This window comes from Mytilus galloprovincialis, chromosome 10, assembly GCF_965363235.1.
Source record: "Mytilus galloprovincialis chromosome 10, xbMytGall1.hap1.1, whole genome shotgun sequence".
In the NCBI taxonomy this organism is placed as follows: domain Eukaryota; kingdom Metazoa; phylum Mollusca; class Bivalvia; order Mytilida; family Mytilidae; genus Mytilus; species Mytilus galloprovincialis.
The window spans coordinates 61,957,592-61,983,444 of record NC_134847.1 but is presented as its reverse complement, the minus strand read 5'-3'; the positions used below and the strand labels follow the sequence as shown (position 1 = coordinate 61,983,444).

The window sequence follows — 25,853 nt, the reverse complement described above, 5'->3', positions numbered from 1 at the left end:
TTCAGTGACCACTTGAAAAAAAAGTTCAAATTGTTTGTAATGTTGAATTCTCTCATATTATAAGTAAATGTAATAGGATAACTATATTTCATATGTGCATACCTTGCAAGGTCCTCATGTCTGTCAGACAGTTTTCACTTGACCTCGACCTCATTTCATGGATCAGTGAACAAGGTTATGCATGGATGATAACAGACTTCCAAAACTATGCTATCGTATGATGTTTAAAATGAATGAACATGGACGTTTAAATTGGTGTTCTAAAGTGCAAAGACTATTATTTTCAAATGGATTTGGTGTTGTATGGGAAAGTCAAAGTGTTGGAGATGCAAAATTGTTTTTACATTTATTTAAACAGAGACTTACAGATATAAACTTACAATCTTGGTCAGATTATATTGGCAACTCATCAAAGTGTGCTTTTTATTCAAAAGTTAAGGATTATATTTGTATAAATGAAAATATACAGAAACTGTCATATAATCTTAGATATGAAATTTTTTCAATTTTATGTTCAAACCATAAGCTAGCTATTGAACAAGGTAGACATGAAAACCAACCAAGGGAAAATAGGTTGTGTAAAATTTGTAATACAAATGAAATAGAAGATGAATTCCATTTTGTACTAGTTTGTCCAATTTTGGCTGATATAAGGAGAAATTTTTTACCATTATGGTGTCAAAGTAATTGTAACAGAGACACTTTAACTAGTCTTTTTAGAACAGAAAATTTAATTACTTTGAAAAATCTGGCTGTATTTTTGAAAAAAGCTAAATGCTGTAGAGAAGAAGTCTTGTCACTATGACTTGATCAAATGAATATACTTAATAAATAAATAAATAAATTTATTACAAATTCAAGTTTATAAAACTTTTTGAAAATTAACAGATATATATATATATATATATATATATATATGTTGGTAATATGTGTGTGTTGTATTGTTTAATATATGTTATTATTGAACTGTAGTTGATATTAAAATGTGAATTTATAAATGTACCGTGGGCTGGAGGCCTGTTTTTGTACAATAAACTTGATTTGATTTGATTTGATTTGATTTGAACAAGGTTAAGTTTTGGTGGTCAAGTCCATATCTCAGATACTATAAGCAATAGGGCTAGTATATTCGGTGTATGGAAGGACTGTAAGGTGTACATGTCCAACTGGCAGGTGTCATCTGACCTTGACCTCATTTTCATGGTTCAGTGGTTATAGTTAAATTTTTGTGTTTTGGTCTGTTTTTCTCATACTATATGCAATAGGTCTACTATATTTGTTGTATGGAATGATTGTAAGGTGTACATGTCTAGCGGGCAGATGTCATGTGACCTTGACCTCATTTTCATGGTTCAGTGGTCAATGTTAATTTTTGAGTTTTGGTCTTTTTATCTAATACTCTATGCTATAGGTCAACTATATTTGGTGTATGGAAATATTTTATGATCTTTATGTCAGTCACGCAGGTTTTATTTGACTGTGACCTCATTTTCACGGTTCATTGCACAGTGTTAAGTTTTTGTGTTTTGGTCTATTTTTCTTAAACTATAAGTAATAGGTCAACTATATATGTTGTATAGAAGCATTGTTAGCTGTACATGTCTGCCTGGCATGGTTCATCTGACCTTGACCTCATTTTCAAGGTTCATTGGTCTTTGTTTAGTTATCTTGGTTAATGTTAAGTTTATGTGACAGTTGTTATAAAGCTTAACTTTATACTTAGCACTATCAAGGCCAGATTTTTTTAATTTGTTGGTTTACGGATCCGCCGACCCGATTTTGCCGATTTCCAGAATAAAAATAAAATTCACTTTTTATGCTTTTTTATTCCCGCCGACCCTAATAAATGCATTATCTCTGAAAAATAATTAAAATATTTTTTTATTTATGAAATGAAATGCATTAAAATATCAAAATTGATAACACTTTCTGTAGTGAAAAAATAAAGCTTCCAGTTTACGTTTCTAAAAATAGCCAAACAATTATAACTGACCTTGAAATGTCGTTTGCGCAAATAATTTTGCGAAATGAAACCTGTGTTTAAAACCAATTACACAATAAATTCGTTTCCCGTATTTGTCATCAGTCCGTAAGATGCATCATCTGATAGAAATAGACTTGTCCAAATGTGGACAGGTAGAAGACGTCAAGTTAAAGTACTAAATATTAACAAATCATTTGGAATTTTCTTGCTTCATAGATAATAAAAAAAATTTCGTCCATTTAGCTAAAGAACGGGCATGCATGACAACAGATTAACCCGATATTCTCGTTTTTCCAGTGGACGAGTCTATTACGCTTGTTGACACGTGTGTTGAAACTTATTTTCGCACGACGTTTTTATATTTTTTTTTCCTTATCAGTTTCGTGCTTGACGATCATAATTCACCAAGCCCACCAAGTTTTCTGGAATTGATTAAGAGCTACCCAAATCTGTTTTCCATGTTTGCGAAATGACGATTTAATTTCGTCTTTGACCGTGCAATCCCCCTCCCCTTTTTGTTTACAGGAAATTATTAGAATGTCATGCGATGTTTATGACAGCTGATTTCATCGAACTAAAATCTAAGAAATGATGACAAAATAGCATAACAAACATATTGTTAGAAAGGTAAAATATATATTTATTTTGCATATTTTTTTGTCTTTTTTTTCCCGACCGACCGACCCGACTTTTTCATGGGTAAAATCCGTAAACCAACAAATTAAAAAACCCTGGCCCAACATAAAATCAATGATTAGTATAGAAGGCGAGACATTTCAGCATGTGCACTCTTGTTACTCTGTATTCAATAAGAGCTTTCTGCAGACACAAAAGTTATCAATAAGCCTTATAAGGCATATATTAATTTTGTTCAGATCTGGAAATCTTCCTGGGAAGACCAATCTCTTTTAAGATTTTTTAGGGTCAAATTATTTACAAAATACTTGTTTGATACAATGTGAACAACCCACACTACCCGACATGTATTACAGCTGATTGCATTGAGTGTGTAAGTAAAGGTAATATGTTTGGTAAGCTGGCTTGCTAGGTATTTAATAGGTATGGTATACTACCCTCCTTTTGAAGTAGCCTAGTCCTTCAGACAGATAGATTGGTTATCTGTCTGACTTGTATACTCTTAAAGGAGGGTAGTTTACCTAACCTTACAATGACTTCCCGGTTCAGCTAGCAAGCAAGCTAACTAAAGATATTACCTTTACCTACACACTCAATGCAATCAGCTGTAAATTCATTAGCAAGAAAGGCACTCATACCACATCTTCTTATATCTCTGTAGATGTTTACTGATCTTTTTAATTAGTCATTGCCTGATTCCTGAGTTTACTCTAAAACTATATTGATAAGCATTCCTTCCAGTAAATAATATGTATGTGTTGGGATTTTTCAGGTTAGCAATTCATTTAGTCCTTTTCGTTGTGATTTGCATACCAAATTTGGCTTATATATGTATATACACACAGTCATTTGGACTCTTACAAAATTATTATCTCATATAGGAATAAATTATTGATAACTACATGTGTATAAAACTTACTGTTCTTTACCTCTCACAAAAGATAGGTAGTACTACCATTAACCTGAAGCTCTCTTTAATGTAAAAAATCCTATGTTTTAAATGGTTGTAAGTTATAATGAAATTTCCACAACTTGAAATTATTTTACTTCTAAGAACTTTTGTGGAAGAAGTTATATAATCCTTTGTTTTAAAGGAAAGTGGTGAACATCGAATTAAACTCAAGAGTCATTCAAAGATATATCAAAAACAAAAACTAGTTAAAAAAAAATTATACAGGGAGTCTGATTTACAGTTGATTGTTATAACAGAGTTGCATGAATGTCAAGTTATTTTTAAAAATATTCAGTTCACCAGATATTAGAATTATGCACATTTATTGATGTCAGCTAAATGCTACATGTTTTTGTGATGTGAATGAGTAGATTTGAATAGTAGGCTGTCAGAATGTTTGAAATCTTGAATTTATTGCTAATGTTGTGATTCAATAGAAAAAGATGTGTTAGCTGAACGTCAGTTAAAATGCTAGAACTGGTATTGCAGGTTATCAGCAATTTGTACATTTTCCCTTTGATTTTTATTTAGAATAGGGACAGGACATGATACTTGAAAATATTATGCAATGGCATCGTTTAACAATGCATCTTTCATCTATAGGAACAGCTATCACTACATTTTGCATGTTTTATTGTTAACAACTTTATTTAATTTCATGTTCTGTACCAACGGTCACACAAGAAATATATTTTAAAGACAAATTGCTGATAAAAAGAATAATGGTGTTTCATATTTTCATACCTACTTCATCAGCTTGGATATGAATCTACCTTAGCAGGCTTGATTGATATTTTTTAATTTCTGATAAAGTCAGCATCAAATTAAAATGGCCATAATAATTTTACAATTTCTTTTTGTTTTGTTATAAATGCATGCTTATAATACCGTTGTTGATTCATTATCATTCATGTTATTCTTATATTTTCAATTCATTGTCTGATCCTTCATGTATCTGACCAAGAGATTTAAATACTTAGAAATCAATAAATTGCTTTTGTAAAAATCCTGAAAATCATTTTTCATGGTCATTCAATCATTCGTCAAATTCATTTAAATGTATAAAATGGAGAGTTGTTTCATGGGCACTCATACCGCATCTTCTTATTATCTATATATATATATATTTATCTATTTGTAGCTTCAAATTTTTTATGATTTAATTTTTTCATACTGTTTAACAGTAAGAGAGTTCAAATTGCTATACATATCTTAAAGCTTATATTGATAGAATTTATTATTCCATATGATCAAAACAATAGAAGCATCTTTGCTGAGGATTGAAATTATTCATGTGACTTCTTTTGCTGAATACTCAGAATTATAATATATAAGATTTCTTAACTTTTGCAGATTTATAATAAAGGACAAGGATACATTCTTTACCAATGCCCAGAGAAGTAGAATTGTTTATGAGATTTTAGCCAGAACATGGTTTGAACATGACAAGAAAGGCAAAAAGAGAATTGGTAGGTTTTCTTATAGTTTCAAGATCAATGAAAAATTTATCCAAAGTTTATCTTCTAATAATAAAAAAGATGTGGCATAAGTCGTTGAGTGCCAATGAGACAACTCTCCATCCAAGTCACAATTTGTAAAAGTAAACCATTATAGGTCCAAGCATGGCTCACACCAAATAGCAAGCTATAAAGGGCCCTTAAAATAATAAGTATATTTTAAATTTTTAGTTGAAATTAAGGGGGTCATCTTAATGATCTTGTTTGTGTTTTTATGCGCCCCCCCCCAATTTTTACCGAAATTACGGGCTTTGGACTTTGATAAATTGTTGAAAAGCACATGTACAGTTATACAAAGTTTTTTTCTTAACGCTTTCAGATATTGGGATGATTTTTGGCATGTGAGTTAACCAAGATGAGTTACAGATCAAGTTTAAGTTTTGTTCTGCTCGGCTAATTTTTGCAGAAATTACGGGCTATGGACTTTGATAAATTGTTGAAAATCACACATATAAAGAGTTTTTTTCTAAATGCTTTCAGATATTGGGCTGAGTTTTGGTATGTGAGCTAACCATGATGAGTTACAGATCAAGTTTAAGTTCCGCTAACTTTTGACAAAATTAAGGGTTTACAACTTTGATTTTGAGCTCAGTTTTTTATATGTGAGACTACCGTCATGTTTGTGTCCACATGTGTCATTGAAATTGCAGATTTTTCAGCTTTTTGAGACGAGGCAATTTGTTTCGCTTTGACATCTAGTTGAAATAATTTATTGTTTTGTATATTATTTTCTAATCATGCAATTATAGGTAGAAGAAGAATTTGAAGGGCACATTGTATATTATAAAATGATAAATTTAGGTTACTTTGAATTTATACTTGTTTATCGACAATTGTAACTTTATTGTGAAAAATATTTAGGCATAGATTGTTTAGGTAAATACAGTTAAAATATTAATTTTCTTTTGTTTTTCCATTCTCAGCATGTAATTATAAAGGACTACTTTTTGGCCAAATAAATTAAAGTGGGGGGTCTCTACCACTCTAATGAGTAGCAGTATGGAATGGTATTTGGTATGCAGTTGTATAATCATTAGTTCCTTTTCATGGCAATTACTTGGCCCCATCCCCACAGGTCTAATTACTTGACGCAATATTTGGTATGCAAATGTATTAGCTTTGACACATCTTATTTCCAGCTCCTTTCTTGCATAATATTCATGTTCAACATTTGCATTATACAATTAAAATTGCAAAACATGGGATATCTCTGTGCCAACATTTTATTTGAATAAAAAACTGGTTTTGTGACACAAGTTAACAAATGAAAAAAAAATCATTAAAAGAGATGATGTATTCGTTTTATTCTATTTGACCTATATGTCATTTTTAATTGTATAGAAAATTTTGTATGATGCATCTTTTCACATTATATAAATGATGGGGTAATGCCATTATAATAAATGTGTAGTAATGATCCTAAATATACAACACTCAATGCACTCAGAGTACTTGTAGCTTATATATGTACCATATTACTTCAAATTTCTCCTTCTCTATTTTGTAATTTAATACAGAATAGACGATATCTTCACTATTTCCCCATTTGTTTATTTCAATGCATTGTGCATTTCTAATCTGTATGTATTGCATACTTTCAAACTTTGTGTATCATTTTCTCTCTGATACAAAAGAACTCTCAGAAAAATTATATGTATTTAACACTTTCACTACTGAATTTATTTTTTTCGCGGGATTCCCTAGCGGAAATTAATTTGCATGAGCCGTTTGCCTGACCGGGATTAATTTGACATATGCTTCAGCAAAAACGACCTCGTAGTTTTAGTCATTGAAAACTCGGGAACCGTAGCGAGTTGTGTGGTCAAATTTTGATAAAATGTAGATAAATATCATAGGTTGAGCGTCCGTAACGAGTTGTATAATACCCCCAGCGTTGATGTGCGATTACTGAACTAATTAGGGCCCCGCCAAAGGCGGGTCCCCTATAGTGATCAGTCTGTCCGTCCGTCCGTCCGTAACACTTTGTGTCCGCTCCATATCTAGAGAACCATTATGATTTCATACTTTATACTTTACATGTTTATTAACCACCACCAGAGGGCGTGTCATGATGTATGTACATCTTCCTAGGTCAAAGGTCAAGGTAAAAAAACTTTGGTTTCAGTTGACAACCCTGTGTCCTGTGGTGAAGATCGTGTCCGCTCTATATCTTGAGAACCGTTATGATTTCAAAGTTTATACTTGACATGTATATGAACCAACACCAGAGGGTGTGTCATAATTTATGAACAGCTGCCTAGGGCAAAGTTCAAGGTCAAAAACTTTGGTTTCAGTTGACAACCCCATGGCCTATGGTAAAGATTGTGTCCGCTCAATATCTTGAGAACCGTTATCATTTCAAAGTTTATACTTGACATGTATATAAACCAACACAAAAGGGTATGTCATAATTTATGTGCAACTTCCTAGGTCAAAGGTCAAGGTCAAAAACTTTGGTTTCAGTTGACAACCCCATGTCCTATGGTAAAGATCGTGTCCGCTCTATATCTTGAGAACCGTTATCATTTCAAAGTTTATACTTGACATGTTTATAAACCAACACCAAAGGGTGTGTCATAATTTATTTACAACTTCCTAGGTCAAAGGTCAAGGTCAAAAACTTTGATTTCAGTTGACAAACCCATGTCCTATGGTAAAGATACAATTTTTTAATGCACATTATTCACAGCAGGGCCCACAGAGATGGCTCCCATCTCAATGATATCTAGTTAAAAATAATTTTTAACTGATATAATAATCGATGGAACTTCTTTACTTTATGACTTAACCCCAGTAATGCCTTAATTCTTCCACATGTGTATGAGATAAAGCTTTCCAATAAATAAAAGTAAATGAACCCAAAAAGCGTTTTTTTTTTTTTTATTAAGTTCTAAATCCATCAAATTTCCAATAAATTTGATTTGGGTCATGGGGGTTGTATAATAAAAAAAATATTTAAGCATACATAAATGTACTACAAATAAGCAAATAGTCAACTGTATCTCAAGATAATTAAAGAGCCTAGTGATTTTTTTTTTTTTTTAAATTGTTGAAATTAAAATCTGAACTATGTAGTCAAAATTTAAGATGTATAAGATAACATAAAATTGACAAATACATCAACTGTTGTCTGTTAAAGCAGCACAAATAAATACCAAAAGCTGACAATTAATATTTTATAAATTTATTTTCATCATAGTTAAATTTATTAATCACATGCAGTAAAGGTAAAGAAGATAATATATGCAGACAACTACTGGGTACTGTTTTATTTAAACTCATGATATGTACACACAGATTCAAGTTGTTGAAAACTAGTGCCAAAAAGGGATTAAAATACATCATGTACATGTTTTACTGCAAAATGCAGTTTTAAAATTCATTGATGGAAAGCTACATCAGGGAGCTGATATAGTTTGTAATAACATTTGGAAGCTATGAAATTTGTTTTAGTTTATAACGCTGCGTACTCATTGAATAGGAGGATTCATATCATATATTTTGATTTTGAAATTGAGTGAGGACAATGGAAACTATTTTTTTTAATTTTCTGTTTATATTGTTGGGTTATTTAATGGAATGGTTTATCAAAAAGTGAATAAAAATTACTTGAGTGAGGTTGTTATACTACATTGTATAACCATTGTTACCAGTCTATTAATTAATCTATTACATCCATCAGCAAGTGTTACTTACATATAAGCCTATATATTAATGTGGTATGAAGATATCTGCTTATGTGTACTAGTCCCATAAACAGTGTAAATTTAAGAAGCTGACTTACAAGGTAACAGCTACAAGACCCTATTGTGGTCCCATTATCCCATTTCCAATTTGATCAGTTTTTTCTCTTACTCCTTACTACTACATGTACAAATGTATATGACTTGGCATCTGAGAGAAGAAGCAATTTATATACCATTTGAAGTCCCTTTTTGAACACCAAAAAAGATGTTTCCTAGTGTTAAAAATGGTTGCTTATATTGGCATTACAAATTGTAATAAACTTTAGGCAGAGCTCAGAAGACACTTTAAGTGAATAATCAAAGTTGGGAGTTGTTTTCATACAACAAATTGGTCTTAGAAAAAGACATTTTTGACATGAATAAAGAGTGCCTTGATACACAATTGCATTTAATTTATAAAAGATCTGAGAAATGACTCTGAAAAAAATATTGACGATTGTTTCTTATTAGTGTTTATGATTGTTAAGCACCAGTCATATTAAATAAGCTGATATTGTGTCTGGTAATGAAAGCAGATTTCATATTTCAATTTCTAAAGAAAAGACAACAGGCAGGAACTATAATAGAATATATTTCAATTAGCTGGTTCTAATATATATGATCTGGCTGTGCAGAACTTTTTTTTCAGAAGTTTGAATATCACTCCTTATCATATCTTTTATTAGCAGGATCTAAGAAAAATACAGCTTTTGTAACATTTATTATTATACTTTTAGGAGTGTCAAATATGGTGAATAATGGATCGTACACAGCAGCCTTTCCTCTCCATGATGTAAGTAGATCATATCAATACATTATATAAGTTGGTAAAAAAATGTAGACACAAATTGGGACTAACCCAATAAAACCAGCTTCTTTATGAAATGACTGTTGTCACTTATTACAGCTCTTTAATTTGATTCTATTTTGTCAAAATTACCAAACTCGTATAATTTAAAGAAATAGCAAATGGTGTTTCTGGAATTAGTTAATGATATAAAGATATCTCCTTGTACAGATATATTTTGAATGATTTCTGATAATATTGTTTCTATACTCAATCACATCTGGTTATAGTATTGTTTGTCAAATAATTTGAAGTGAGATGAAATGTCTGTACAAGTAAGAGAAAGGGGACACAAATATTCAAAAATCAAATTATTTTGATATTAGTACTGTAAATTCAGAAACTATTGCGGTGTTTTTATTATTGCAAAAAATGCGACAGGGTTATAATCCCAATAATTTAAACTCGCATTTTGAAATTTTTTATATGAATTAAACTGGATTTTTTTCAGTATCGCAAAAATTAAAATCTCATTTTAGTCTAAAATGACAAAATCGCAATAATAAATGCACGCAATAATTTCTGAATTTACAGTATACATTTGTACTGGATCAAGGCAGGTGTTCAGTCTCCAGATTTCCTACATACATACAAACTTCAGAAATCTTGAGACTTGTTCATCAGTGTTAATATTTCTCCCTAAAGAAGTGATTAATTTATTTAGAAGTCCATATGGGTAGAAATTTGATTAAATTGTATGTCTTAGATCCTCTTCTTTCCATTATAATATAATCTGTCTTGTACTGATAGCAAATGGGAAAATAAGATGTAGTTATGAGACTTTAAGAGTTAATTATTTGAATTAAAATGTACCTGAAGAAAAAAGGTGTGAAAATACTGTCATGTGTTAACCATCCCTTTTTCAAATATCCTTTTAAAATTACAATAATTGTCTTTGACAGACTTCTAGCCTCTCCATCCATCAATTCTACCCATTTATTGTAACTATGCTGTTGAAAATAAAATATTGTAGGACCTTCTATAAAAGTATTCTTGACATATGTTATAATGTATTACACGATAAAGCTGCTTAGGTCAACACTCATATCATAAGAAAAATTGTCAGGGTTCTGCGGAACCCAGTGTCTCCCCTACTAAATGAAGGTAATAAATGTTTTAGGAACTTTAACTGCAGATTGTAAAAGTCCATTTATAAGTAAAATACAGAAAAACAGGCAATGTATTTTTACAAAATTTATTTCTGGATACTATCTTTTAATCATAAACAAGCTTCTGTCCAAGTTTGGTAGAAATCCAGGATAGTTTAAGAAAGTTTTTAAAATATCAAAAACTAGAGTGTATATGTGTGGATGCTACTGACGAAATGTAGGGTCACTAAGTCTTGCTTTTTCAACAAAAGTTGAAGGATTGACTAAAAGGAGACCACAGGTCTCCTTTTGTCAACACTAGACACTTGGCATAATTATCACATTGCATTTTCACCAAACTGTCTGAAAAGTATCTAAGGCCTATCAAAATTATACCTCCCAGAGAATACACTTGGGAGATTCCTGTACCAACTAACCATTGTATATATTTGTTTTCAGGGTAGATACATTAGTGAACATTCTATCCTGGCCAGTGGTAAAGATAATGATAGACATGTATGTATATTTTGTAGTCTCTTTACTTTAGTTACAGCTTCTCTAATTTCATGAACTACATGTTGTATGCTATAAATGTAAATGTTTTGCCATATTTATGTCACATGATTATAAATTTCACTGAGTTAAAAAAAAACTAAAGTGCAATTATTAGTTGAGTTGTAAGAAGTTTAAAGATTTCTTGTTTCATTTATGGAATACGCCTGTATCTTGAAAAAAAACAATGTGGTATGATTGCCAATGAGACAACTCTCTACAAGGGAACAAATGACACAGAAATTAACCACTAAAGGTCACTGTACAGCCTTCAACAATGAGCAAAACCCATACCAAAATAGTCTGCTATAAAAAGCCTGAAATGTCAAATGTAAAACAATTCAAACGAAAAAACTAACAGCCTAATGTATGTACCAACAAGAATGTATCCAAAGTACACGGATGCCCCACTTGCACTATCATTTTCCATGGACCGTGAAATTGGGTAAAAATTCTAATTTGGCATTAAAATTAGAAAGATCATATCATAAGGAACATATGTACAAAGTTTCATGTTGTTTGGTCTTCAGCTTCATCAAAAACTACCTTGATCAAAAACTTTAACCTGAAGCGGTACAGACAGGCGGACGAACTAACAGACGGAGGAACGGACCCACAGACCAGAAAACATAATGCCCCTCTACTATCGTAGGTGGGGCATAAAAATGAATGAAAAACAAATATTATGTATGGTTATACGATTCTGTTATCATATATGTACAAAATAAATTATCATTGCAGCTGCTGTATGAAACATGGGCCAAGCCAGGAGTATGGTACAAATATCAGCCTCTAGATCATGTCAGGTAATTATTATGAAGTAAAAGGATTATATTGATTAGTTTGATAGGGGTAAGATGTTAAAAGGATTAAAATCGCAGCCAAGAATATGTACATAAAACCTGATAGTAAATAAGTATTCTGTAATGAATACCTTATAAGGCCCGAGAACACAGTTATTTCGTAGTGCATTTCTTTTAAACAATAAATTCAAATTAGAAAATCGCACCTGCTCTATCTCAGAAAGATTTTTACAGTGTAGTGAACTACTAGTGGGACAAATAATATCAAAATTATAGAAACTTCTACCAGCTCTTAATATAGACAATTCTGTGTTAAGGGGGTCTAAAATTCGGTTTGACAGCTTCAGACATAATAAAATTTGACCTTTTTGAACTGGATCAAATCACTACTTAACATAAAGATTCAGCACCCAAATTATTTTAACATGTAATTTCATCCCCCTACTTAATATTTCATGCATTAAATAAAGTGTATCAAATTAAAAATCCAAGTTATACACTGTTTACATTAGGGACTATATTCGTAGACAACGAAAACCAAAGGACGATAACTGTGTCCTTGTACCATAACATTGTTTTTTAATAAATGGCCCTAGAGCAGCCTATTATTTAAAGATTTTAAAGCAGGAATTTTTTTTCAACCTTTCAATGAATCTTACTAACCTTGTACAGAGGTTTCCTGGTAATGAAAAAAAATGATTTTGTTTTTTATCTTACTGAAAAATCAACTTAGTTTCTTGGCAATTATCATTTCACATTTACACTGAGAACAGCATAGTTATGCAAGACATGTTGAACACATAACTGTTATGCCCTTGTTGTAGGGTAGGCGGCATTTAGTTTTACCCTTTCCCATATATACGGAAAAACAAAATTGGTGTCAGTTCTTTAACTTTAGTTTGCCTAAACCAAATGTTAGGAAACTTTTACTCAATATGCTTAAAAACACAAAACACTGATCAAGTGAATTTTGGTGGCGTCACTTAAACTGTTCTAGAGTTATGCCCCTTTACAAATGGAAAATTACAGAATTTTTTGTTTCCTTTCTCTAACTTTAGTTTTCCTCAACTAGATGTTATAAAACATATATGCATTACCACAAAACTTGGATCAAGAACAAAATTGTGTATCATCACTTTTACAGTTCTTGAGTTATGTCCCTTTATAATGTTTTCTCTAACTCTTACACTATTCATCCTTTTCCTGACATGTTGATTATTTTATTTAATCAACGTGTAGTTGGTTTGATCTCAGTTATTCATTGGTCAAGATTAGATTATCATCAAATCTCGTGTAATAGGATATTTATCAACTCTTGACAGTTAAATTTTTAATAAATTAAAACGCTGGGTGTGTTTTAAATTTTAAAATTTAACTGTCTCAATTAGATAAATTTCATATCACACTCACAGTGATCGAATCTAAATATATGCAAGTGGAGGCATCATCTGTGTCCCATGGACATATTCCTCTTTTTTTTTGTGTAATAAGTATCTGTATATATATTTCAGGACCTATTTTGGAGAGAAGATAGCTATATATTTTGCCTGGTTGGGATATTACACATCAGCCTTGTTTCCGGCAGCAGCTTTAGGATTAGCTGTGTTTATTTTTGGCCTTGCTACATTTATGGATGACAAACCAAGGTATAATCAAATAGAAAAATATAAGCTTTTTGTCAATTTAAAGCAACAACAACAAAAATCACACAAAGAAATATTATATAGATGTAAGCAACTCTGTATTGGGAAGGCTCTGAGTAAAGTGATGTTATAAGGAATGCCTTCTAATCACAGCACAAAAAAAATATCTGTTTATTGCTTGTGACAATTAAACACACAAGGGGTTTAGATTGTTTGAAAGCACCTGCCTAAGTGTCAATTTAAAGATTTAAACAATGGGAGAAAATAGAAATATTGCTTTTATTGATTTATAGATACATGTATAGAAAAGACTTCACCATCTATGATCAAATTTCTTGGAAGGATAGCATATGATCATTTGAATTTAACTGGTTGCACAAAAAAATACTGTGTTCTTTATGCAATTATCACAGTTCATTTTCCTTTTGTATGCTAACATCTTAAAATAATGCCAATTAATTGAAATATAAATGCATTTTTTCTGTTTAGTAATGACATCTGTGATCCCAATGGTGCAGGAAACTTTACAATGTGTCCACTGTGTGATGGTCGGTGTACATACTGGAAGCTTGAGAGTAGTTGTAGATACTCCAGAGCTACATACTTGTTTGATAATTATGGCACTATGATATTTGCTGTAGTTATGGCTTTGTGGGGTAAGTCTGTAGCTAAATACATTTTGTTTAAAAGGTTTATTGGCTTTGTTTATATGTTCTAATGACTTCATACAGAAAAGATCATAATTATATACCTGTTTAGGAGGAATTTTTCACTGCATCATATAAAATTTGAATGTATCTTGCATATCCAACAAAAATTTATAACTGACTTCAAATTTAAAGAAACTATTTATATTTTGGTCATTGGTGTGTTTGTTGATATTTTCATTTACAAAATCAATTCCTACTGTAAGATGAAGATTATAAATGTGTGTCCCTCTAAATATTCACATAGAACAGTCAGTATTTAATAGAACATCTTAGTTAAACCTTTGTTGTTTATAATTTTTCATGTACATTTTGTGTGTATGATGTATTATCATTGTATATGATTACAGCATCATTCTTCCAAGAGTTCTGGAAGAGGAAGCAGCATGAGTTAGAGTATGACTGGGATTGTGCAGACTTTGAGTCAGAAGAGGTTAGTGATCTGATAAAATGGCATATTCTTACAGTAAAATCACATTTGGAGTGATATGTGTGGTGTCAATTGTTATGAGCTTTTGTAGAATTGACTATACCGGTAACAAAGTCATATTCCTGTTTACTTTTTTATACGACTGCAAAAAAAAATTTGGGATTGTATAATAGTATGATGTCGTCCGCATCATTGTCTGCATGGCATCCAAAGACACATTTGGTTTCCAGACAATAACTATAGTTAACGTGAATGGATCTCTTTGAAATTTAATAAGAAGGTTCAATACCACAAAAGGAAGGTTGGGATTGATTACAGGGATGATGGTCCCAACCGTTTTGGAATTAGGGGCCCAAAAGGGCCCCAAAACAAGCATTTCTCTACTTTCAGGATAATAACTTGTGTATAAGTATTTCGATTGCTCTGAAATTTTACCACACTGTTTACTACCACAAGTAAAAGGTTTGGATTCCTTTTAGGGGTTATGGTGCCAACATTTTAGAATAAAGGGGCCAAAACAAGCATTTTTTTAGTTTCAGGACAATAACTTGTGTGTAAGTGTATGGATCTCTCTGACAGTGTATCACAAGGTTGCATATCACAAAAGGAAGGCTGGGATTTAGTGTGGGGGTAATTGCTCCAAAGGGGGATTCAAAAAGGTTGGAGTGATGGGGAAGTTTGTCCAAATTTTTTAAGGGTTCAATTTTTTTTTCAAATTTTTTTTCTTCAAATTTCAAATTTTTGAAAAGTTTCAGCACAGTATTTTTCGCAATAGATTTGTAAGATTTTGACATTTGTTTTGTGTCAAAAATCTGTATTATGTCAAACAGTTGATCACATTCCAAATTCAGACGGTATCAATCTTGAATATTGTGTCCAAATTTGCCCCAACTGTTCAGGGTTCAACCTCTGCTGTCATATCAGGCTGTGCTCAGCAAAGCATTTTATCTGTTTGTTTATTGAAAAGGATTAAATGCACATATCTGATTAAAAAATAGATTTTTGAAGAACAGTAAAATTCTGTGACAGTCATTGATGTTAGAACCTGGTATACAAGTTATAACTTGTTCATTTGTTCTCATCTTTGCATTGAATATTCAAAATTTACTATCACAAACAAAAATATTGCTGCACAAATTTCCTTTCTTTTTAGCTAATGTTGTAGGCTCCTATTGTAGGAATATTGTATTATATTATAGTAAACATCTTCAGATTTTAGAAGGCTAGATATGTACAACATGGTATGTTTATGAGACATCTGATAATATATTGGAAATAAGTTCTTTGACATTAAGAATGCATAACCCTACCAGAATTATTTTAAGAATATGTCATAGTTTGAATAAATACTCTCTAGTGCTGAATTTTATTTGTTATATATTTAATTACAGGAAACACTACGACCAGAGTTTGAAGCTGCTATAAGCAACAGAAGAACTCATCCCGTCACAAAGGTATTAAAATCTGTCTAATGTTCTAATGTGTAGATGTTCAGGTCAACTTTATCCAGTAAGCTTGTACAATTATAAATTGTAAGATTATATCAAATGTTTGTTGAAGATGTTTTACAGGTAGCATGCTTATTATTGCAAATTATTTTTATCTTCACAAAAAAAAAAAGAATTTGAAGTTGCATTTTTAGGTAATATCAGATATCGAATAAATTATTTACTATTTTATTTTTATTAACCCCCTCTATATTGCAGTCCCTTTGTTCAACTGTTTCGTCTATCCATTTGTCCAGCAAATATTTTCTTTACACTTTTCTTATAACTACTGAACAGAATGACATCATATTTATTTGGTTGTCACCTTAGCTTTACTATGATAATGTTAAACATGTGAGATCTGTCAAAAACCTACTGCCTGTTTGTGGATGTAGGTGTATGTTTAGTACAACAATGGGTGCAACTCTTTGCTTTTGTTTATAACAGTAAATATTTAGGATACCAAAATATTCAAAACAAATTCCATGATCTATATTTTTATTAGTGTAAGATAAGTGCTAAAGCTTTTTGCCAAAGTCAGTTTTTTTAAAGGATGATTTATTTTTTTCAGAGAGAAGAGCCTTTTGTTCCTTCGTACAGTAAATGTATCAGATATGGGACCACTCTTGGTATTATAGTGTTCTTTGTAAGTAATTTAGCAAACTAACTATAAATGTATTTAATCTTTTTTATTGTCTAATAGGATTGTAAATATGCTTTATTTTATTACCTTGCACTTTCACATTTTTGTCGAGCCTGCAACTTTTGTTGCAGAAAGCTCAACATAGGGATAGTGATCCGGGGCGGCTACAGCAGCGGCGGTGTTAGCTCACTTCTTAAAAGCTATATATTTTAGAAGGTGGAAGACCTGGGTGCTTCATATTTTGTATATAGATGCCTCATGTTACGAAGTTTCCGTCAGTCACATGTCCATTGTCCTTGACCTCATTTTCATGGTTCAGTGACCACTTGAAGAAAAAGTTCAGATTTTTTGTAATATTAAATTCTCTCTTACTATAAGTAATAGGATAACTATATTTAGTATGTGCGTACCTTGCAAGGTCCTCATGCCCGTCAGACAGTTTTCACTTGACCTCGACCTCATTTCATGGATCAGTGAACAAGGTTAAGTTTTGGTGGTCAAGTCCATATCTCAGATACTATAAGCAATAGGTCTAGTATATTCGGTGTATGAAAGGACTGTAAGGTGTACATGTCCAACTGGCAGGTGTCATCTGACCTTGACCTCATTTTCATGGTTCAGTGGTCAAAGTTAAGTTTTTGAGTTTTGGTCTTTTTATCTAATACTATATGTCATAGGTCAACTATATTTGGTGTATGGAAATATTTTATGATCTATATGTCAGTCGTGCAGGTTTTATTTGACCTTGACCTGGTTTTCACGGTTCATTGCTAAGTGTTGAGTTTTTGTGTTTTGGTCTATTTTCTTAACTATAAGCAATAGGCCAACTATATTTGTTGTATGGAAGCATTGTTAGCTGTTAATGTCTGCCTGGTATATGGTTCATCTGACCTTGACCTCATTTTCATGGTTCATTGATGAATGTTTAGTTTTCTTGGTTAATGTTAAGTTTATGTGACAGTTGTAATAAAGCTTTATATTTAGGAGTATCAACATAATATCAATGATTAGTAAAGAAGGCGAGACATTTCAGTGTGTGCACTCTTGTGACTCAATGGTTTGTTAAAATTTCTGATCAGTTGAACAGTTTGGGTCCATAAACAAATTGAACTTTGGTCAGAATTTTGAATAAACTGTAATAGGAGTCTTAGTTGGAGAACAACACTAAAGTATGTAAAATGTTGCTTATTTTATGTATTTGGAGGCAGTTATTATCAGTTTATTTAAGTATTTATGATGAAGCCATGAATACAGATTTATCCATACACATTCAAGAGAGCAAGAAGAAAAAGTATAATTCAAAATGTTTTTTTGGTGCATAATTTCTTGAAAATATTCATGTTTTATGCAACATATACTTGTTTGAAATGCAACTGATGCTTGTAATGATGTTGGGCAAAGAAAAATTACCAAGTGCAACTTTGTGTTGTTTAAGCATTATATAAGATAGTATTATATTTTTATGCCCAATTTATGGGCATTATGTTTTCTGGTCTGTGCGTCCGTCTGTTTTCGTCCATCTGTTTGTCCGTCCATCTGTCCCACTTCAGGTTAAAGTTTTTGGTTGAGGTAGTTTTTGATGAAGTTGAAGTCCAATCAACTTCAAACTTGGTAAACATGATCCCTATGATATGATCTTTCTAATTTTAATGCCAAATTAGATATTTTGTCCAATATTCATGGTCCACTGAACATAGAAAATGATATACTTGGTTCACATTCTTGTTACTATATGTTTAGAGTTATGTCATTTATTCTATGTCATTAGCTGACATGAAAATATTTTGTATCATATATTTTTTTGGTTGCAGTTATGTGTTGTATTGGCAGCAGTATTTGGTGTTATTCTCTACCGTGTAGTGATCTCAGGAGTTCTTTATGCCAGTACAGATGGCGTTATCAAATCAAGGGCAACAATTATAGCATCAGTAACAGCAGCATGTATTAATTTTGTCATCATCTTAATTCTTAATTTTGTAAGTATGAAAATATATATTTGTACACTAATTTAGATAGAAAATGTATACTCACAAACAAAATAAGTAGATAGTAAATTCTTTATATAAGCAATTTCAAAATTTCTTATTCGCTGCCTTAAGAAAATTAGTTATAAAGACTCATACATTGATGCTATTCAAACTACTGAACAGGTGTAATTTGATTGTATATAGCATTCACATACAATATGGAAAGCTATAACTGGAAGAAAAATATTTGAACAAATCAGCAACATTGAGGTGAAGGGAAAACTTATTGCTGATAGACAATTTAACTCCTGCATGAAATTTTATGCATATCTAGTCTGCAATATCTCCCTGGTAATAATATTAAATGGAAAGTAAATTTTCTTGTAGAAATATATTGGTATTAGTTGACATGTCTTATTGTATATAACATTAATGGACCATTGACAACATAGAATAGTGTTTTACTCAAATTTGTTCTCATGTTATTTACAATATTATTTTATTTCCAGGTATATGGGAGAATAGCCTTATTCCTTACTGATTTAGGTAAATAAATTTGTTTATTTTGCAGGGAAAAATCTAGGGTTTAGAAAAGGGGATTATACTCGTCCTCAATGCTAAATATACTGCAGGACATTTTTTCTATAGCAATAATTAATGACTTTTTAAGACTGCCTAAATTTACACATTTGTTTTATAAAGAATATATCATTTCTAGAGGTTTTGTGTTAAAATTGTTTGGTTATGAATCTGTCTTGTAAACACATATTCTTATTGTCAATGTTTTATTTTTAGAACAACATCGTACACAGACAGAATGGGAAGATGCCTTTACATTTAAAATGTTCCTCTTCCAGTTTGTCAATTACTACTCCACTGTTGTTTATATTGCATTCTTCAAAGGGAAGTAAGTATGGAATATTATAACTTAACATCATTAATTATCTGTTAATATCATTGTTTAATGGGAATACATTATTTTACTCTTAAATTTAGTATCTGAGACCTTAATTAATAGGGACTTCTTGGTAAACAATGTGCACAGTTTACTTTTGTAGGTTAAATAAAATTATCAAGATATCAAAATGAGGAGGCTATAAAAATATGAACTATGTAAAATGTCATATTTATGTAAATGTTTTAGTTATTTTTTTTTAATTTCTGCTCATTTCATTTCAACTATCATCATTGCAGTGTTCTATTTCTTTTCATAGAAATTCAAACATAATAATGCCAACTCAAAGCAGTATATTTTAAGTATCATTAGTTTACTTACCTTCCTTATGGCTAATGTTCTATTTTCTTGCTTTGTGTATAACTTTGTCCTTAATATTACAGGTTTGTTGGACGACCTGGAGATTATAACTACAGTTTACTGGACAAAAGACAAGAGGAGGTGTGTATAAAACATTATGTGCATTGTGATGGGAGTCACCTGACCTTTAAGTATTTTGGCATAGGTCAGTTTCTCATTTACTATGAGAAATTGGTCAACTGTGTTTGTTCTATGGTGTGATTGAAAGGTTTCCATGTCAACCTGATCTGACCTTGATCTCTTTGTGGGAAAATGATCATCTCTAATTTCCATGCTTCTGTGTAATTCTTAAAACATTCTCACATGTAGCCTTTTAAACATGGCTATTTTATAATTTTTCTATAAATTCATTTTTAGTTTGGAGAAAACGTGATAAAATCAACAGTTTGATGTTGTATGAAATGATTCTAAGGATTTTCTTTTTTCTTTAAAATACCTTAAGATAAGAATAAAAAAAAGGATTTGTATACATTGTGCAGCTGTTACTGTGCTTATCCAATAACCTTTGTGGTAGTGAATTACCTATTGCCTGACCAGTTTAAAAAATTGGTTGATGAGCTCTCACAATACCTATTGTACAATTTAAATGGACAAATTGTGTTGACAATTTTTTATACTGGTCAGGCAATAAGTATTTAAATACCACAAAGGTGATTGGATACTGACAGTATTAATAATTTATATGTTTGTAGTGTGATCCTGCTGGTTGTCTGATAGAAGTCTGTATACAGCTTGGTATTATCATGGTGGGAAAGCAAGCTCTCAATAATTTCAAAGAAATTCTTTTACCGTAAGTTTCATCTGACAAATTTTATTTCCATGGAAAAAGTCATAGAAAACATGTTTTAATTTTATTTCCTTTGTTAATCCAGTTAAAAAAAGTCTGGAAATTTTTGCTGTATTACATTGCATCTGAAGATAGTTTGAAATTCATGAGTTTTGCCCAGAATTCTCATAGAAATTTTGTTTACACTATGTTTCATGTGAAAATATCAGATGTATTTAGTTTGCAATTCTCAGTGAAACTTTTTTTATCTCTGCAAATATTGGTTATTATATGGAATAAAAAAGTAGACAATGTAATAGAATTACTAATGTGCTTGACCCTTGATTGTGATTTGGAATATTTGCAGTAAAAATAATTGTTAAAACTATCATTTAACAACATATCTACCAATGAACAGATTTCTTTTTTATAAAATTTCATGTATGAAAACAATAAACCTTTTTTTGAAAGGGATCTAACAATTCTTTAACCAAGAGTCTTTCAACTATTTCAGAAAAATAATGGTGTGGTTTAAATCAAGGAAGGCAAAGAACGAGGAGAAGAAAGAAGACATTGTTTATTCCCGATGGGAGCAGGATTATAACTTAGCTGATCAACCAAAGATGGGATTATTTGATGAATATTTAGAAATGGGTAATTGCTTCTAAATTTTATGAAAATCAATTCTATTTTAAAATTTCGAAAATCCTATTGTTGCAGCTGTTTGCTGTTTTCTATTGTACATATTTTTTTGCAGATTTATTGAATTAAATTTGTATTACAGTTGCAGGTTTCAGAAATTTATTTGAATGAGTAAGGTGAATGTGAAGTTAAGCAAATTGTCTGCATCATTAATGTCTTTTCAGCAGAATTCATGATGCTCCATTTCACTTACAAACCAAATTTTTGTATTTATACATTTTTTTCAAAAGCGATACAGAAGATGTTCTATGTATGAGTACACAAATTATCATTTAAATAATGGCTTAGATCTTGAAAATTGCATCATAATTTTTTCTGTTAATTTTTTTATGCCACTTCAAAAATTAATTCATCACTTATATATGCACTTTTGTTTTAGTTACCTTTGAGTTCTTTTAATTTCATTTTAAAAACATTAATTTATTTATTTTCAGTGATCCAGTATGGATTTGTCACCATATTTGTAGCAGCCTTCCCATTGGCTCCATTATTTGCCTTACTTAATAATATAATAGAAATCAGGTTGGATGCCTACAAATTTGTTACTCAGTGGAAGAGACCAATGGCAGCCAGAGCTCAGGATATTGGTGAGTTATATCATATTGTATAAGAGCCACATATAATAACAAGGTCCAACCAACCCCAGTATGAATTAAAGCAACATTGGTTAACATTTATCACTGTACAGTAACCTGTTGCTCTCTACTTCCTTTATTCAATGGTGGATTGTTGTCTCATTGGCAAGCAATAATACCACATCTTTTTGATGTTTCTTGCATTGTTATATTATTGATGTATCCATATCTGTGACACAAATGTAATCAAATTTTCTTTTCACCTGTAGGTATTTGGTTTGGTATCTTGAGAGGTATTTCTGCAGTTGCAGTAATCACAAATGTAAGTAGCCAATTAATTTTTTATTGTACACAACTGTCTCTGTGGTCTTGTGGTAGCTTGTATGCCATGAGTTTCTATTCAAGCTGAGCCAAACCAAAGATTTTAAAATTGGTATTTACTGCTTCTTTGCTAAGCTCACAGCAATAAGAAAATAAAGCAAAGACTGATCGAATCAAAGTTTAAAAAAAAAAAAAAGGCGCAGCGTTTGACAGTCGTACAGGGCAAGGTTGATATTCATATTACATTATGTGTTCTCATGCATTTAATTTGTGACTGGACATCAAACAGCAACCCATCATCATCTTATATTTTCCTCAAGTTATATGTTCACAAATCACATCTACTTTATTATTTCTATGTTAAACCAAATAATCATAAAATATTGGATGCATAAAATTGAAAAAGAATAAAAGAACTTTTTAAGTAAGTTTCAAAAGAGTATAAAGGAAATGATTTGTAATTTTACAGGCAGCCATCATAGCTTTCACTGCAGAATTTATTCCAAAGATGGTATACCGTTATGCACACAGTGAAAATGAATCATTAGAGGGATATATGAACTATTCTTTGTCTGTGTTCAATGTTGCTGATTTCCAGAAGAAGAGTATACCAAGCGAAATTCCTCCAGAGTTAGGAAACGTAACACAATGCAGGTATAGTGTTATATTTTCTTTTGTCAATATAATTAGTTTAACTAATTCATAGGTTTAACTCTAGTCTTACATATAGAGGGTCTTAGTTTGGATCCCAAGCCCTGTCAATCCAAAGACTTTAAAATTGCAGTTTGCTGCTTTTCTGTAAAGAACCTGGCACTTAAAAACTTTTGCAAATTGAAGATTCTTTTACACTCTGTATATGGGACCCTTATTGGCCATGTGGTCTTAGTAGATCAACTATTTAATGACTATCGGTAGCCTGTCAAAACTGAGGTTGTGGGTTCAAACCCACGCTTGGCAGCTGCATTTAACTCCTATCTTAACTGACTAGGGGGAAAATGTGATATTATTGCTTATGAGATTACTATCCACTAATAAGCTATAAAAGGCCCAACGTGAAAAAAACAAAACAATTCATTTGAGAAAACTGAAAGCCTATATAACAAAACAATAAATATGACAGACATCAACCAATGATAACCAATGATTTACAGGCTCCTGACTAGGGACAGTCACATAATGAATGTGGTAAGGGACATCAAAAGATCGATGTAGGATAAAAAACTTAAATCAAATAGTTTGGGGGTGGGGGGTTAAAATTCTGCAAGTTTTGTATATCTAAAATCGATTTTTACATATATCCCTATTGGTAAATCAATTTTTCCCAAATTAAGTTAGGAGGGAGGTGGGGGGTCAGTGAAAAAACTATGTGAATTAAGTTTTTTTATCCTACATTGAACTTTTGATGTCGTCCCTAAGGTAAAACATGTATGTAAGCACTCAACCCCTCAAAAGGATCATGGTTCTCTGAGGACACTCTGGCTTAAAAACTGACTGCCACTATATAGCCAATAGTGTTGAATGTGGCATTTAACACCAAAAATAAATCAGTAGTAAATGTCAATGTATTAGAAACTTTGTTTCCATGAACATAATCAGGTTTTTAGAAAAGCTAATAATTTAATAATGATACACTTTGGTATATTTAATAAAGATTATTTGGCTGTCAATTTTGCTGAGTGCTGATGATATGTTGTTTTTTACAATTACACTTTTGAATTTTGCTTCCAATAAAAACATATCAATTAAATATTGATTATGTTTTTAGGTTCCGTGGATTTTATGAACCTGCTGGACCACATGAATACCAGTTTACCATGGCTTACTGGGAAGTTTTAGCAGCTAGACTGGCTTTTATTGTTGTGTTTGAGGTATGTAAACAATATAACCTAGTGAAGTTGTTTCAAATATAAAAGAGAAAGGAGTACAAGGCAATATCTTGCAATCTTATTAAGGTGGCTCGTGGGTACAAAAATTTCAGCAAAAAATTGAACCTTTATTTTTTCATTACAAATTGTATTTATTACACTATTAGTTATTACTTTATAATATGGTAAAAAAAATCAACCCAAAAAATCGATTCGGTTTGGCCCCAGATGACTTTTAAAATGTTTATATCATTGAAAAAGCTCCAAATTATCTCCCTTTGGTGCAAAAACTGCATTTTTTGGCATTAAATTTGAAATATCTTTTTTAGCTCATCGGTGACCTACAGTTAACTCTCGTTGTCTCGAACTCGGTTGACTCGAAATTTCGGATGAGTCGAAGTTTTCACGTGGTCCCGAACTTTATTCCTTACAAAAGTATGTAATTCGACTCCTGATGAGTCGAAGTTGGATGAGTTGAAATTTCGGTTGAGTCGAACTAAATTAACGGTCCCAAGGTTAACAAAAGCATTCAAATTCATTTTTTATCTCGAACTAATACACATATGTCAAAACATGACCTCCGGGATTTAAATGGATTGAATAGCTAATCTGACAATACACATGTAATTAAATTTCCGGTCACTGACCACTGTATTGATTTATGACATGCAATTTCCATGAGTGTTTACCTAAGATTATCTTAAAGAATTTTGACAAATAATTAGTGATACATTGTTAATGTTTATGAAAAAGTATTTAAAATGTTTACAAAACAATTAATTTGTGATTAACACTAATGAGCTTGGGTGTGTATAAAGTGAGGATTATGGCTTCCGTTGATGATCACCTAAAAACTACTCAATCAGCGTCTTTAATCTTGTTATATTTTCTTTTGAAAAGAAAGAGTGAGATAAAACAAAATGAATAGAAATCTAAATTTTTTTAAATCTCTTGTATCCGAAAATAAACAATTTTGTCAGCTATAACCGACCTGAATAATGAAACTATCGATTGGAAATTACTCTCTTGGAAAAGCCATAGGATTTTTTTTTTAATTGAAAGAATTGAATAAATAAAAAAAATGTCATCATAATAATAAAAGACTGTGACATACAAATACATCGATCTGATACTAGAATATCGATCCCCTTGCCATATTCACCCAGATCTATTTTTAGCTTTACCAAGCTAAGCAAGAGTTGTGTCCCTTAGATTGTCGAACTTCCGGTGTTCGTTTGAGTCGAACTACGTGTATCTCGAAATATTTCTCTGGTCCGGCTGACTTCGACATAACGAGAGTCGACTGTATATATTTTATTATTGTTTTC

General features: G+C 31.4%; 1 protein-coding gene across 13 annotated transcripts in view; it reads left to right on the top strand.

Moving 5' to 3' along the window:
* LOC143048063 (anoctamin-4-like) overlaps window positions 1-25,853 on the top strand; it is a 65,674-nt gene that overhangs the window by 35,519 nt on the left and 4,302 nt on the right. For all 13 annotated transcript variants that reach the window (XM_076221497.1, XM_076221496.1, XM_076221494.1 and 10 more), the window contains 19 exons: window positions 4,926-5,041; window positions 9,552-9,607; window positions 11,209-11,265; window positions 12,043-12,107; window positions 13,616-13,750; window positions 14,237-14,403; window positions 14,805-14,887; window positions 16,276-16,338; window positions 16,943-17,017; window positions 18,826-18,990; window positions 19,491-19,527; window positions 19,777-19,888; window positions 20,320-20,377; window positions 20,989-21,086; window positions 21,577-21,716; window positions 22,199-22,351; window positions 22,609-22,661; window positions 23,130-23,314; window positions 24,426-24,528. In XM_076221497.1, coding sequence (XP_076077612.1) covers window positions 4,926-5,041; window positions 9,552-9,607; window positions 11,209-11,265; window positions 12,043-12,107; window positions 13,616-13,750; window positions 14,237-14,403; window positions 14,805-14,887; window positions 16,276-16,338; window positions 16,943-17,017; window positions 18,826-18,990; window positions 19,491-19,527; window positions 19,777-19,888; window positions 20,320-20,377; window positions 20,989-21,086; window positions 21,577-21,716; window positions 22,199-22,351; window positions 22,609-22,661; window positions 23,130-23,314; window positions 24,426-24,528 — 1,921 coding nt within the window. The remainder of the gene's footprint in view (window positions 1-4,925; window positions 5,042-9,551; window positions 9,608-11,208; window positions 11,266-12,042; window positions 12,108-13,615; window positions 13,751-14,236; window positions 14,404-14,804; window positions 14,888-16,275; window positions 16,339-16,942; window positions 17,018-18,825; window positions 18,991-19,490; window positions 19,528-19,776; window positions 19,889-20,319; window positions 20,378-20,988; window positions 21,087-21,576; window positions 21,717-22,198; window positions 22,352-22,608; window positions 22,662-23,129; window positions 23,315-24,425; window positions 24,529-25,853) is intronic.